This window comes from Micropterus salmoides, unplaced genomic scaffold (assembly GCF_014851395.1).
Source record: "Micropterus salmoides isolate LMB-PRFRI ecotype aquatic unplaced genomic scaffold, ASM1485139v1 Ms_hic_scaffold_10, whole genome shotgun sequence".
Classification (NCBI taxonomy): domain Eukaryota; kingdom Metazoa; phylum Chordata; class Actinopteri; order Centrarchiformes; family Centrarchidae; genus Micropterus; species Micropterus salmoides.
In genome coordinates, this window is record NW_024040041.1 from 2,245,513 (window position 1) to 2,261,700 (window position 16,188).

General features: G+C 40.0%; 1 protein-coding gene across 3 annotated transcripts; it reads left to right on the top strand.

Annotated features, from left to right (window-relative positions):
• The first annotated feature begins 1,088 nt into the window (after positions 1–1,088).
• Positions 1,089–15,583, top strand: glyr1 (glyoxylate reductase 1 homolog (Arabidopsis)). 3 transcript variants are annotated; one of them, XM_038739357.1, is made up of 16 exons: positions 1,089–1,207; positions 2,758–2,794; positions 2,901–2,980; positions 3,074–3,212; positions 4,204–4,314; positions 5,656–5,739; positions 7,260–7,313; positions 8,225–8,275; positions 8,518–8,591; positions 8,834–8,933; positions 12,409–12,519; positions 12,615–12,716; positions 12,984–13,146; positions 13,841–14,020; positions 14,214–14,338; positions 15,227–15,583. In XM_038739357.1, exons 1-16 carry the CDS (start codon positions 1,170–1,172, stop codon positions 15,299–15,301), a joined length of 1,524 nt encoding a protein of 507 aa, XP_038595285.1. In that variant the 5' UTR covers positions 1,089–1,169; the 3' UTR covers positions 15,302–15,583. The 3 variants fall into 3 exon arrangements, with proteins under 3 accessions (XP_038595285.1, XP_038595289.1, XP_038595296.1); XM_038739361.1 differs by lacking the exon at positions 5,656–5,739; XM_038739368.1 differs by lacking the exons at positions 5,656–5,739; positions 7,260–7,313.
• Positions 15,584–16,188: the final 605 nt, after the last annotated feature.

Below are 16,188 nucleotides of genomic sequence, written 5' to 3' on the forward strand. Positions count from 1 at the left end.
CTGCAGCTGTTATATTATTATTAAAATATTATTATAATTATTATGGGTGCTTTAATGTGTAAGCAGCATTTTAGTATTGTCAGTGGTTATTGTGGAGCCACTTCTATCTATATCTATATCTATATAGATATAGATATATATATAGCTTGTTTCATCCATAACAATCCATAATACTTGGATTAATAAGTGTCAGATGAATGTTGTGGAGTAAAAATACATTATTTTCCTTATGAAATGTAGTAGATCAGCGGTAGTAGAAACTCTGACCAGTAGTAATGACTCTGACCACTTCAAAGTCAAAGCTGTTTGTTTTTCTATTTTACACTGCCTACTCCATGCTGTAATGGCTGAAAGACTATCTTTTAGCACAGCTTTTAAATGGCCTTCATTTCAACTGTTTGCGTTCAGGATCACAGCAGATCTGACATTGACAAGTACAAATTTTCATTTGTCTTGTCTGGGTAATGGTTACTTGCACGTGAGGGAACAGTATATGTGAGGGAGACCCAGCTTATCAAGTGCAGAATCAGGAAGGACAGGGGAAAGAAATTTCAAGAAAAACATGGGTTGACTTACAATGTGTATCTAAACGTGGGAGTATTTGGACTGCACTAGATTACTACTGAGTCTTTTGTCTGTACTTTAGCACTTTTTAATAGTATATTTCCCTTAATATTCACTGACCAAGTGGTTGACAAAAAGACCTGAAAGACCAAAAAAGACGGGCACCCATAGAGATGGTCGTCCTCCCACCAATAGGTGGCAGTAAGTCCTGTAAATACTGCTGAACCAGGGCTGAACATAGAAACGCCAGCGCTACAGAAACAGAATATGGTCTTATTTGAAATAAAAGCTCTTCAGATATAATATGAAGCATTTACGCTAATGTAACTATACACGCTTGTTTATATGTGGCACTTTGATTTACCACAACATCTGTTTAATCATTCTCCTTTATGATTTTTATATATGACATATAACTCAGTTACTGTTTTATACATAGTATACTTTCCGGCTTGTTAGAAACTAGTTTTCAACATCACGCCAGTCCCAACAGTAAACAGAGTAGCGGATGTTAGATGGAGAGGAAGGGCTTGTCCTCACATGTGATTAGTGGGTGTGTGTGTCGTTTCCCCTCATTCAGTGCGACGTTTTATTAAAGTTGTAAGATGGCGACGGTGCATCTGAGGATCGGGGACCTAGTGTGGTAAGATAACCTTTAAACACAGTCAAACGCAACTGTTTCGGCAAAATTATTTTGCATTGCATAAAGCAGTGTTGTATTAGTTTCAATGGTAATGTTTCATGTTAGTGTTAACCGGGCGTAATTAGGTTAATTGACGTGTTCGCGTATTAGGTAGTTGATGGTCAACCCAAACAAATTGCTAGCCAAGCTAACTCAGCCTGCAGCCGTGGTTAGCTGCTAGCTAGCGGACAAGCTAAGTTAAAGGTTTAACTAAGGTTGAACGTTAAAACGAAAAGAAAAATAGATCCAAACCCGTCTTTCATTGTTATAGTTCTTGCTCCGATGTGTTTATTTGTAAAGCTTCACCAAACACTTTAAAATGTAAACTGTTGTAGAAATGTTGCGGTCTGACGAGCTTTGCTAGCACGGTAGCTTAACGTTAAGCGGATATCTAACGTTAAGTTAACGTTACTGTATCTACTTCGCATCTTCCGTGTTAACTGTTATAGCTATTTCTCTGCACATACCACTCTGTTTATCTATAGTGATTTGCAAAATCCCCTGCCGGTCTACATTTAGGTTAATTTAACTCAGTTGGGTGACTTAGTTTTTTTGTCTGCAGAAGAACGATGAGAAAACTGGTCGTCTGATGTTGCTTTGTAAGCACCACTTTGTTAACGTTACTCATACAGGCATTATCATCAACATTACAAAATGGCAATACATACACAAGAAAACGTTGTTTTTTAGTTATATATCTAGTTTAAAACTTTACCAGCTGCCCGACTTAAACTAACGTTACGATTTAAGCTACTTCTAAGTTCCATTAACTCAATGTTTTGTAAGTGTGAGGTACAGTAGTTTTATGCTTTCTGATTTGCTGTTACATCTCTCATAAACATTGCAAAATCATGCGATGTTGCAAAGAGAAATGTTTCTACAACTTGTGAGGACTTAATGGCAAACTAAGAGACACAAGGACAACACTAATTGAAAACTTATTAACATCCCTGACAGCCTCAGCAAAGTTACACATCATGTGCCTCACTAGATCATGTATCACTGCACTTCCATTGTGTTATGCTCTAAGGTTTCTGATATTTTGTCCATTCTCTGTATGTCAGGGTAACACAGTTAAAACCTGAGTTTTGGTATATACAAAATAATTTATTGTTTTCAATAAAACACTATTCTATTAAACACAATAAGCCAAAGTTCTCAGATGCTGTCTGAACACAAGCAGCCTACTAGAACGTATCTAAAATCTGAAATGATCTGATCAAAGAAAGATGAATAGTAATTTGACATGTAATTTGCCGCCAGCTTTCTGTGCTTGCCAACTTGAAACTCGGTACTATGGAATATTTTGGTCAGTATTGGTAAAAACAGATTGAGGTTCGATGCCCAGCCCAAGCAGCAAGTAGTGTAATTGTTCAGCTGAGATTGAATGTTGAAATAGAAAGGTTTATTTCAGTCGTAAACATGAAATAAACCGATTCACAGAACATGTTATGTGTCTCTGTATTGGCAATAGACACACATCAGGGCTAAATGTATCCCTCTTCTTACAGGGGGAAGCTTGGCCGTTACCCACCATGGCCAGGAAAGGTAAGGAGTGAAAACATGTCTGACTGCTTCAAAGCTAAATACATTTGAGCATTTGCATGACAAATCTTATGGTAATGTTGGTATACAATATTTATTTAAATTTCAGATTGTAAGCCCTCCCAAGGATCTGAAAAAGCCCAGGGGCAAAAAATGCCATTTTGTGAAATTCTTTGGAACGGAAGACCAGTAAGTCTGGATTGTGAGGTGCCTGTTCTGATTGACCTCGGCTTTCCCTCTCCAGCCAGTGTGTAAGAGCTGTTTTTCTGTGTGCCTGTTCAGTGCCTGGATCAAAGTAGAACAGCTGAAGCCGTACCACGCCCACAAAGAAGAGATGATCAAGATAAATAAAGGAAAGCGCTTCCAGCAGGCAGTCGATGCAGTGGAAGACTTTCTAAAGAAAGCAAAGGGGAAAGAACAGGTGAGCGGGCTGTCCAGTAACGCTTAATCCAGCACGTTAAATGAATTCCTTTAGACAGGCTGTCATTTGTTGTATACCCCTGTTAATCCACTTGAACGGACTAGAGCTGCCCTCTAAACGTTTTAAAGATTTGAATCAGTTGGCATTTTATCAATACTAACTATATATATATATATATATATATATATATATATATTACACACACAGTTGATTCGCTTTATTGGTTCCTTTTTTTTAAGCAAATATTCTGAAAAATGAAAAATAAATTCCGAGAGAGTTAGAATTGAATATTTTAAACGGAACTAAATATTGTTTCTAGAATAGCAACAGCAAAGTCACTTTATAAACTCAATAACATCTCACTGGAAACTATTCTAAAATGTAAAAATACTGAGTGACGTTCAAAAAGAATGAAGAACTCAGGTGGGCATAATCTTTGTCACCTTTCCCCTCCTTGATGAGTTTTCACTCCTGATTTTGAAATCTATTAGTCATCGTAATAGTTGCAAGAAATGTGAACCATCATTTTACTTTGATTTTGTAATTTAGCAAACCCCCCCAAAAAATGCACATTGTAGGTTATCATAATCAGTATAAGTAATATAAAATATAATTTTATCTGTTGTTACAAAGGCAATTCTGACCATTAATGGTGAAATTAACCAGCCCAGCTGTTACGCCACTACAGCTCAACCAAAACAAACAGATGGAACATGTTTGTTTTCACCACTGAAACTGATGGAATCAAATGAACAATTAATGAACAGAGTCCTACTCTTCCAAGCCTCCTTCATGAAATACTACTAGGTGTCACGATCGGTCTGAGCAAATGTTTATTCAGGTGGACATGTGGTCTCTGTGGAGGCCATCTGCCCACCAGAATGAGTGCATGAAACATTCAGGAAATCAGTCACTCTTATACTCAGTGAAAACTGTCCTGACATGCAAAAATACCAGTGCAAAATGATAATTGTTTTATTTTTATTACCAGAACTCTGATGGCAAAGGAGATTTGAAAGGAAAGAAAACACCCAACAAGCCACTGAAAATACTGGAGGAGGATGATGAGGATCTCAGTGCCCTGAAGGACCCCTCTGAGAAGGTCAGTAGGACACTGCCAAGTTATCAGAGACAGTTAACAAGTTCTGAACCCCATCCGTCCCTCCTCGGTGCATTGAGCCATCCACAGTAGAGGGTGACACAGGTGTGGATTTTTACTACTGTCCCATCCCACTCCCACAAAAATACTCCCAGTCAGTCTCATGACGGAGCAGAATATCCCAGAAGAATGACTCCTGTCCATCCCATTCCCATTTTAATAAAAAAAAGGTGTTTATTTATATTAAAACTGCATATAAAAACAGTCCTATGTTTCCCGCCCGCTCCCGTTGATGACTCTTATTTTTATTTTTATTTTTTTTCCCGTACCGTCCCAATCCTGTGATGAATAGTGAAAGTGACTCCCATCCTGTGATGGGATCTGTGATCAACTGTTCTGTTCACCTTCAACTGACACTAAAACTGCAATCTGCGTTTAATGGATTAGTTTAAGGTGACCAGATCCCTGCTAAATTAATATTGTATTAGTATTGCAGCTTCATGATGGCAAAAACATGTACAACTCAATTAGTTAGTAAGTGGGGTGATTTTAAAAAGCCCCTTTGACCACGGGAAATGTACTAAATCCAGGTTCTATGTACTGTCAGAGGTTGCCTTCTCTGCTGGTGATTGTGATTGGTCAATCAGATGTGATGTCACATCACAACAAGCATAACAACAAGAACTACCATTCATATAACATGTCAGATAATATGAGGGGCCTGCACTACGAAGCAGGATTTGAGGTTGGCGAGGTGACTTTGGGGTTAACCCTAGGTTATCAGTCCTATGATGGTGGTTCACTTCTTACACGCTACATCGCCATGGTAACTTATGCAGATCGGCTAACCTGCTTATGTTGCAGATAAGAGATCAACTCCATAAATGCGCCGCCTACTGATCAGCTCTTTTGAAAAATGACATCACCATTTTTAGAAAATCCCACAGACTTTTTTGTAGTCTACTTTTATGCTGTCGGTGATGCAGACAAACTTTTTTTTTTTGTTGCTATATCTTAAAGAGGCTGATTAAAGCCTTGTACTTTTAAGATATGACGGGGAGCCTATTCACCGCTTTGAGTTTTTAGTTATAGTTTATAGTTTCCCACAGCTTGTCGCAGCTGATAAAAGAAATGGTTTCATTGTTCTTTTTATATGAGGCTAAATATTATGAGCAGATATGTTGGTGTTCAAGTTAAGTTTAATATAAATTTGTTTATTACAACGTCAGGTTGCATTTGATTCTTACATTACAGAGACTGGCCACGTAGCGCCCACCCTTTGCTTTGTGGGACAAATTCACCCTTTGATGTAGAAGGTGAATATGTGTCTCTCTCCTCCTCAAGGACTTAACTGACTCTGACCCCGAGCCGTCCACTCTTGAGAGGCTGGGGGCTGGACCTGGCTCAGCATTCAAATGGGAAAGCAGTGTAGGTGAACCCCCCCCCTCCCCCTCCCACCAAACCTGCCTTGCTGTTCTTCCACCTGACCCTAATCTTTGGCTTTAATCACCAACAACTGCAGACCTTTCCCTTCTGACCTGTTCGGTGCTCACACTTGGCTACTGACACTGTTTGTTTGGTGTGTGCTGTGCTGCTGATGGTCGCCAACTCTGTATGTGGAGGCTCCAAAGAAGGCTGAGGTTTGTTTCAGTTGGCCCAGCAATGAGTGATTTCCCGTCAGGTTCCTACTTTCTATGAGCTTCTGGTAGTAATGAGAGCCAACATGCTCCTCAGGACCAGGGTTGATGACCAGTCTGAATATTATACTCTGAAGCTGGTATGACCACCAGGTACTGTGTGTGTAAAGAAACAGCCCTAAATAAAAGCTGAGTCATGAACTGTTGTTCTAGATGTCAGTGGAACATTCTTACAGACTAAATAATGGCTGGGTTGCTGTTGCAGTTCCAGCACATCCACTTTGGAATTCCAAAAACTGCATAATATGATGTCCTGAGTCCTAAAGGCCTAAATGTACATTATTGTAAGTAGTCATGTTTCATGGAGGAAACGGTGCCATCTTATTTGAATGTCATTGGGGTTGCGTAGGTAGTACAACACAGTCAGCCAGTAGAGAGTACGCCCTGCCAGCTGCTGCTGCCCTCAGCCTTCTTCTGGTCTGGTGAGTTGTGAACTGAATCAGCTCATTTCCTTGTTTCAGTTGTCAATATTTTGCTTAGAATGACTAACGACAGTAGTGCAACAAATCAAATCAAGTCCTGATGGTCAAGTTTTGCTGCTTTTAGGAGCCCTAAAAACTAAAATCATTTTGATAGGTTTTGTTTGCAGGCCAAAACGGACTCATGGTGTTGTACAAAATTCATCAGTTTCCACTAACATGGAGACAATCAGTCAATGACTGGCTTCGTGGGTTGAGCTAATCATATTAATAGAGGTGCACTCTACCTGAAGCATTGGTTTTCAAAGCCATCTAGTTTCAGAGGACTTGTAGAGTCCTTGTGTCATAGATAAAATGCAAAAATCATTTTGACTGTGATTTGCTATACATTATATAAAGCACACACACTTATGGCAGCAGTAAAAATGTGCTGTTGGTGCACCTCTAGTTCTTTTGAATAGCAACGTGTGTTTTCTTGCTCTGTATTTAGTGGGTATTCTAAGAGTCACCAAATGCAGCTAGCATGCCGCTGAATGGTTTGTGCAGAAGTTGATCACATACTGGGTTATGGAGTCTCTGCTATATTGTAGAGTATAATTTATCTGGAAAATTGGAACATTCAGGGAATTTTTATTAGCCATAACACTCCAGGTCAGATGATTCTTAGGCCATGGATGGAATCACTCTCAAATTTGTTACCAGAAACTCTGATGAAGCCCTGATGTGTTAGCACTGTGCAGCGTAGACTCAAGGGTTTCTGAACTCTATTCTCCGTCAGGTCAGTACATATGCAAAGAGAACACCGTCACACTGAACTCTCCTTCTGTTGCAGCCTGTGAAGGATGACCCTCATTTCCATCACTTCCTACTCAGCCAGTCTGAGAAGGTAAGAGGAAGGTTTCAGAATGGCAGATTAGTGATAGACCGATTAATCAGTCTGATATCTGGCATTTTGAGATAATCAGCATTGAAGTTACGAGGCTGCTATGACAGCTGATCTAATCTAAAACCATACCTGCCTAGAGTTAAATATATATAGTTATACTGTAGAGAATAATGCAGCTGAATAACGTCACTTCTGACAAACTGAACCCCGCTCTCCCTTAAACACCAGTCGCATTCTGAAATCTACAGCAGAACCCAATGTATGTTTCATTCATTAATAAAAATTCCATCCAAAACAACAGATTTCTAAGATATCATGTATATTATAGGGGGTGTCGGCATCAGCCATTGGAAACCCCATATCGGTCGACCACCATGTGAGATCTCTAACCAATCTAAGGGCCTGTAGTCTTGTGTTCTCCTGAATGTGTGAGCTTGCTCAGATTTGATCAGATCTTCACCCCTCTCTGGACACAGGCTGAGTTTCCCAGAGGCAGCAGTGTTTCTCATGGCGTAACAGAGAAAGTGAAAGCCAGTGGCTATACTGCTAAGCTTTCAGCCTGTGAAGGGTTTGCTTATTGTCATTTCTACGCTTCATGTCCCCGAGCACAGGTCCATGTTTAAGTAGTCTTTTTAATAGCAATTAAATAAGATAAAATTCCAGTTACAAAATATACAGAAATAACAATTTCATTACATTATTAGAGTGTATGACTTGGTGAAGCACCATCAAATAGACCACCTGGTCAGTATTGAGTTCAATATCTGTGCTGACATTGTGTAATGAACATTTTGTAATGGTGTAGTTGGTTTTACTTTTGGTACAATGAATCTGATGTGAAATTGACATTATGGTGTGACGTGTGTGTGTAGAGTATATTGGTCACCTGACTGTTTCTTCTCTGCGCACAGCCAGCCTCATCAATGGAACCTATTAGCAAGCGCCTGAAGATCGTTGAAGAGGTAAAGCAACAAGTGAATTGTAGTTTATTTAACCACTCAGTGTTGCAATAGTTATTGATTTACTTAAATCTTGATTTTAATGTTTTACTTTTACAAATTGGTTTGTTTTACATTTTAAACTGCAGTGTTTTCAATATATAATTTCAAATATATTTTGTTCATTAAATAAATTGTAGCAAAGCTGGGTAAGGCTTCAGCCTCCCGTCAGTATGCAATTGCTAGTGTTGCTTTTGATTGTGCAGGACACAGGTTCAACATCTATCCAAGCAGCAGACAGCACAGCCATCAATGGCAGCATCACACCCACCGATAAAAGGTATTAACACATCCTGACTGCAGCGTTCCCAAACACCATTATCAAAATGACTTTCAAAGTCATGAACAGAATGATCACATGGTTAACCCCTGGGATAATGTTACTGATTTTAGTCCTAACCTTTTTAAGGGTTTCTAGGATTTTAGCTTAGACCACACAGACATGTTTATGCTCAATTTCCATGTCAGCGTTGGCTTGCTCATGTTTTTATTTGTTTGTTCTCTTTGGACTTTTCCATCTAGGATAGGATTCCTTGGTCTGGGGCTGATGGGTAGCGGTATAGTTTCCAACCTGTTGAAAATGGGTCATGTTGTCACCGTGTGGAACCGCACAGCAGAAAAGGTACTGTAAAGCAGTTGCACAGGCTACTACATCATACAGTTAAAATGATTCCTGATACTGTGTCTGATGAGTGAGCACTCAGTAATGTCAGTGAGCTGTGGCAGTGTTTGACTGATTATATATTTCATTTGAAACTTGTGGTAATCTGGTTCTGCTCATGGTCGGTGCCTGCAAAGTCACTGCATGTCATAAATAGGACAGAGTAGTTCACATCAGATTTCAGTGAATCTGATGATTTAACGGGGTACCTGCGGGGTCTTAAAAGTATTAAAGTCTTAAATTTAATATTCTAAAAGTAAGGCCTTAAAAGTATTCCATTTTGTTTACAAAAATCTTAAATTTTTGCTTGTCCTTTCATAGGATTAAATAAATTCTGTAACATCATATATAAATACTTTGTGTGTGAGACTTTACAATATACTCAATTTGGTGTGACTTGGATGTTATACAGCAGTACAGGTAACCTTAACTGTTTACGTTAGTGTTCAGGTTTATGATCTGGACTGTGAAGTGTTTGAGCTCTGGCGCGACTCAGTCAGGAAAGAAAACAAAACGTCTCTGACGTGCTACTTACAAGCTAACGTTAGCAGGTTGCCTCAGAATGGGCAAGTGAATGTTACAACAGCAACGGAGAGACAGGTGTGTATGAGACGAGGACAGAGTCTGTGTGTCGGCGTTGCGCCGCTGTTGTAGGCTAACATTATGCGAATGGAAACATCCAACATGCTAACGCACGTTAAACTTACATCACCCAGATGCGCCAATCAACGGGATGAGAACAGAACAAAACAAACCGCCTCCCAACTCCTTGTCCCTGTCAATACTCAATCAAGTCAATACTATATAACGCTGTATTTCAAGCAGCCTTTAGATGCTCTGAAGCAACTGGCATATTATATTACATTGCCTTACAGTGGGGCCAAAAAAGTATTTGGTCAGTTCTCCTACTTAGAAAGATGAGAGGTCTGTCATTTTCATCATAGGTACACTTCAACTATGAGAGACAAAATGAGAAAAAAAAAAAAAATAGAAATCCAGGAAATCACATTGTAGGATTTTTAAAGAATTTATTTGTAAATTATGGAGGAAAATAAGTATTTGGTCACCCACAAACAAGCAAGATTTCTGGCTCTCACAGACCTGTAACTTCTTCTTTAAGACACTCTTCTGTCCTCCACCTGTTACCTGGATTAATGGCACCTGTTTGAACTCGTTATCTGTATAAAAGACACCTGTCCACAGCCTCAAACAGTCAGACTCCAAACTCAACCCTGGCCAAGACCAAAGAGCTGTCGAAGGACACCAGGAAGAAAATTGTAGACCTGCACCAGGCTGGGAAGAGTGAATCTACAAGAGGCAAGCAGGTTGGTGTGAATAAATCAACTGTGGGAGCAATTGTTAGAAAATGGAAGACATTGATAATCTCCCTCGATCTGGGGCTCCCTGCAAGATCTCATCCCGTGGGGTCAAAATGATCATGAGAACGGTGAGCAAAAATCCCAGAACTCCACGGAGGGACCTGATGAATGACCTGCAGAGAGCTTGGACCAAAGTAACAAAGGCTACCATCAGTAACACACTACGCCGAGAGGGACTCAAATCCTACAGCGCCAGGCGTGTCCCCCTGCTTAAGCCAGTACATGTCCAGGCCTGTCTGAAGTTTGCCAGAGAGCATATGGATGATCCAGAAGAGGATAGGGAGAATATCATGTGGTCAGATGAAACCAAAATAGAACTTTCTGGTAAAACCTCAACTCGTCATGTTTGGAGGAAGAAGAATGAGGATTGCATCCTACGAACACCAATACCTACTGTGAAGCATGGGGGAGGAAACATCTTGCTTTGGGTCGGTTTTTCTGCAAAGGGGACAGGAAAACTGATCTGTGTTAAGGGAAGAATGAACGGGGCCATGTATCGTGAGATTTTAAGCCGAAACCTCCTTCCATCAGTGAGAGTCTTGAAGATGGAACGTGGCTGGGTCTTCCAGCATGACATGATCCCAAACGCGCCGGGCAACCAAGGAGTGGCTCCTTTAAAAAGCCTTTCAAGGTCCTGGAGTGGGCTAGCCAGTCTCCAGACCTGAACCCAATAGAAAATTTGTGGAGGGAGTTGAAAGTCCGTGTTGCTCAGCGACAGCCCCAAAACATCACTGCTCTAGAGGAGATCTGCATGGAGGAATGGGCCCAAATACCAGCTACAGTGTGTGCAAACCTGCTGGAGACTTACAGGAAACGTTCTCAACCTCTGTCATTGCCAACAAAGGTTATGTTACAAAGTATTGAGTTGAACTTTTGTTATTGACCAAATACTTATTTTCCACTATAATTTACAAATAAATTCTTTAAAAATCCTACAATGTGATTTCCTGGATTTCTATTTTATTTTTTTTTCTCATTTTGTCTCTCATAGTTGAAGTGTACCTATGATGAAAATGACAGACCTCATCTTTCTAAGTAGGAGAATTTGCACAATCAGTGGCTGACCAAATATTTTTGGCCCCACTGTATCTAGCCAAGGTGATTGTAATGTTTCATATTTTATTGTTCTATCTTGTATTTTTGGTTTCACACCATAAGAGTTCTTAATGCGACGAATATTGTATTCATTTTATGTTATCAGAGTACAAACAATTTAATACACAGTATTCAGTGTATTAAAAATGAATGAGTATTAAATCCAGGTAACTTCTGAAGTTGGCATTAAATTCCATCCTAGGTGGTATTAAAAAGGTCTTAAAGTCTTAAATTTAACTCGGAGAATCCTTGTTTAGCCTGTTTATTTTATGAAAATAACTGAAGATATACAATATGATTATATATGATTTTGACTTTTACCTGTGTTTCTGCCAATTACATTTAACACATCTGTGTGATTGACCATTTCCTGTTGGGTCATGTCAGGCTGTAGTGTACTGGGAAAGGGAAAAAAGTCAAGTCAGTTTTATTCATAGAGCATAAAAACCTTTTTACCCGGCATAAAAAAAACAGAGTAGGGATTTCTCCTCCAGTGCTGAGACGATGGACAATACAAGAGATGTTGTAACACAGAATGGACAGGAGAAGCAGTTGTACAATTATAATAGGAGAAACTGAACCCCAGTAAAAAGTAAATAAAGCACTAATGTGATTAAGCAAATATTAAAGCTAAGTGTACACTTCATCGTAGGTCAAGAGTTTGAAAGGGTTCAAAGTAAAAAACAATGTGGATCAAAGAAGAAATCAAGCATTGACTTAAACAATGACGCAAGAGCAAGAAACCTCGGGGAGAAACGCACACACTGCGTCTGAGTTGAAACTGATAAATGACTTTCCCAAAGATGAGGTGTGATGAAGAAAATCGGTTAGCAAACAGTATTACCCAGAGGTTGGCACAGTGACCTGATTCTTGATTTCAAAAAAAAGATTGGGTGATGAAGGTCTGTGTTAGCATGCTGCTGCTGATTCATTAGAAGTGACTCCTGCCTGCTGTGTTCTAGTGCGACCTGTTCATCCAGGAGGGTGCCAGGTTAGGCCGGACTCCTGCAGAGGTGGCCTCCATGTGTGATATCACGTTCTCCTGCGTCTCTGACCCAAAGGCTGCCAGGGATGTGAGTATCATCTCAACCACAGTGAATGGCTTCCTGTGACACTGGGTTATGTGTTAAAAAACAAAACAAAATAATTTGTTTATATTGCTCTCCAGTTGGTACTAGGACCCAGTGGAGTGCTGCAGGGAATCAGACCGGGCAAATGCTACATAGAGATGTCCACTGTAGACCCAGAGACCATCACAGAACTCTCACAGGTATACACCAACACAACACACTGTCACACACCAAAGCAGCCACAATTTATGAGAAGTCTAAACAACCTTATCTTAGGTACACAGTATAAAAACAATGTGCTAATACAATAAGCATGGTTTTAAAGCTTCTTACCGTTGGGAACTATCCCAAGCCCTCAAAAAGATTGTGGCTGTTCTTCTCCATCTGAAATATACACATTAGTAGCTGTCATCATTGGAGTGGTAGAAGTATTAATGTATCAAATTGTTAAAACTGTTGAATGTTAGGTGATCACTTCACGGGGCGGCCGTTTCCTGGAGGCTCCGGTGGCGGGAAGCCAGCAGCTCTCCAACGATGGGATGCTGGTCATCCTGGCAGCTGGCGACAGAACAGTCTACGAGGACTGCAGCAGCTGCTTCCAGGCCATGGGCAAGAGCTCCTTCTTCCTAGGTATGTAGAGTGTACGGAGACATGTCTGCTCCATGCTCAGAACGTCACATATACACTGACACACAAGAGTTTTAACAAAGATAAACATGAACAACCTCTTTGCTCTTCTTGGCTCTGAGCAGTTGCCAGGCAGAAACACTACTACTAGCTTTCATTGATGTAACTTACATTCAAGTTCTGTGAACATGTGTAATGTTTTTTTTGATACTTCAAATTTGATTGATGCCTCAATATAAAGATAATCATTTGGACATTTGAGCAGACTCTGTGCAGGCTCACATCTCATTCTCTTTTTCTCGCCAACACCATGAGCTGTATCTACTGCACTATATGTGGTTCTCAACGTGCAGGGAAAACTTAGTTTGCTGAGGCAACTGGCACAGCACAGTTTAAACATGACACCTTAATGTAGCACAACAGCAGCTTAAACTGAAATTAAACAGCACGTTAGTAATTAAACCAGAAACTACAAAGCATTTATCAGTAATACTGTTAAATTTGAAAAATTGCGTTGCAGGTTGATTTAAGGTGTGCCCTAAACTTTCTGACTGCCACTGAAATTTTCAAAATGATCTAGGTGACCATCTCCTGTTCTTGTCAGTGAATGACCATGAAAATATCATGACATTTCAGATCGGAGTCTCTCCTCTGGCTTCTGTCTAGCTTGTAAAAATGCTTGTGAATGTGTTTTCAGGTGAAGCAGGGAATGCAGCGAGGATGATGCTGATCCTCAACATGGTGCAGGGCAGCTTCATGGCCACCATTGCAGAGGGGCTAACCCTGGCCCAGGCCACCGGCCAATCACAGCAGACCTTCCTGGACATTCTGTGCCAGGGCCAGATGGCGAGCACCTTTGTGGACCAAAAATGCCAAAGTAAGTAACTGACTTTGCACCTTATTTATTTGTTGTTGTTTTTTAGCTGTACGTATTGGCTCGTGTTTCTTTCTTCAGTCTTAAATGTTAAAGTTTTGAGTTTGTGGCTGTAGAAAATTTGGTTACATGAACACTGTTCAGACCATGTCAAACAGAGATAGGCTAATAATAACCTTTTTTCCTGCCTTTCCAGATATTTTACAGGGCAACTTTAAGCCAGACTACTATTTGAAACATATTCAGAAGGACCTGAGGCTAGCCATCTCCATGGGCGACATGGCCAACCATCCAACCCCAATGGCTGCAGCTGCCAATGAGGTACAACTGTGTGCTTTTATTTTTTTCATGTGTAAACTTTGTGTTTTTGTCTGCTCATTCTTTCTTGAATCTATGTACTGTGAAGGGGTGACCAAAAAAAAGGCCTGCTTGCTGCCAGTACTCACATGATGGCTTCAGAGATTCAATGTGTTGAGTGGGAGACTGACTTAATGGAATGACCTGTCTAAATCTTGGATGTATTAGCTTTATGGACACACTCACCTCTTGCAGAACAAGCTAACTTGCCTTTGACTTGCCCTTTTTTGGACTGAGAGAGCCAGGCCTTGATTTTTATTTCCCATCTTCTGACCACTTATTGAGGAAGTCGGTGGTAGATATTATATATTATGCTCACCACTCTATTATACTACCACTCCTTTGCTGAGAGTTTAGATTGCTGTTCAGCTTTCATCAAAGATACTAACAGTAACACTTAATGCAAGTTTCACGTTAAGTCTCCACATGACCAAAGGGCATGATCTTGATGGGTTTTTAATGTAAGAAGTCTGCAGGAAATGTCAATTTAATTGACTTTATCTTAACAGCAATTAAAAAAAAAACAGCAAAGTAGAAGTGATTGGACATGATGAATGGATGCTATTATCAGTATTTCCCACACATCAGCTTTACTTGGGCCGCCCAAGTAAATTTGTGACCCATTTTAAAAATCATGGAAGCCAGTTGCCAGGGTCTAGAAGTTTTTTCTTTTCTCCAAGTCATTGTGTGTTTTGGCAGTGCGCAGGAAATGCCTTGTTTTATCTGTTGAAACTTTCTTTCATCCACCTGCTGTAATACTGAATCCTTTCTAATAATAGATGCTAAAATAACAGGACTGAAGTGTGTGCAATACAACTGAACCTTTGTTGTTGTTTTTGCTGACCTGTGCAGGTATACAAGAGGGCTAAGGCACTGGACCAGTCGGACAACGATATTTCTGCAGTCTACAGAGCCTACATTCACTAGACCGAGGTGGGACAGACCCTCTGGACCACGCAGTCTTTATTATTATTTCTCCCTCGTCATGTAATGAGTTTTTCATTTTCATTTTATTTCTTTTTGCCCCAGCGCAGGCCGTGTTACCTGCCCATGAGTCATGGGATTGTAATTCTTTTGTTAGAGGCAACTTTGAGCATTGCACTGACTGTACTGGGGGAATATATGCTGTAAGAGTGCTCCAGCTGTGGTTGCTCTTGCAGTTCGTCTGGTTTCTGACAACATCAGAAAAAAAAAAACAGAAGTAAAGTTTGGAAAGGATGTCGGCTCCAGTGCCACCGTGAAGAGCAGTGTCCAGCCCGCCCCAGAGAAATAGCTGTCAGGTTTAGTTGATGCATAAACCCTAAAGAAGATTTATTTTTTTTTCTTGTGCAAATGAGTTTATTTAATTTAGTGTGATCTTGGCTTTTCTGTTAAATGCCCAGAATTCCATGAGAGAAACACCAAGAACATGCCGCTGCATTGCCTTAATATTGTAACCCCTCAAGTCTTTCTATAATAGATGTATTTATTTATGTTTCCTTCCAGGTCTTCTTGGTGCAGTTTGGCCACGGCTTGTTTCTGTATATGACAAGATGATTTATGCTTTTACGTTGGTGTTATTGATCTCTGAACAGAGCAAGGACAGAGCAGCAGATGTGTTGAAGCCTTAAAATGCAGTAATAATTGATATCTCTCATCAAGACTTGAGATTTCCACATTTGAAACCCATCATACTTGTTTTCGGAAGACACAAGAAGTGTCACTTCCACTGTGTGTGGTGGTGTTTTTTGTTTGTTTTTGGTTTTTTAAAATATGTTTTTAATATATTTCTCTAGGCTTAACTAGGTAAATCCACTTTTTGAGTTGAATTTTAA

Bases quoted from the DNA above. Each gene is read 5' to 3' on its own strand.
- glyr1 (XM_038739357.1), top strand. From the start codon at position 1,170: ATGGCGACGGTGCATCTGAGGATCGGGGACCTAGTGTG. The intron at 2,795-2,900 runs GTAAGGAGTGAA...TTTAAATTTCAG, and splicing joins ACCCACCATGGCCAGGAAAG to ATTGTAAGCCCTCCCAAGGA. The intron at 12,717-12,983 runs GTATACACCAAC...GTTGAATGTTAG, and splicing joins CCATCACAGAACTCTCACAG to GTGATCACTTCACGGGGCGG.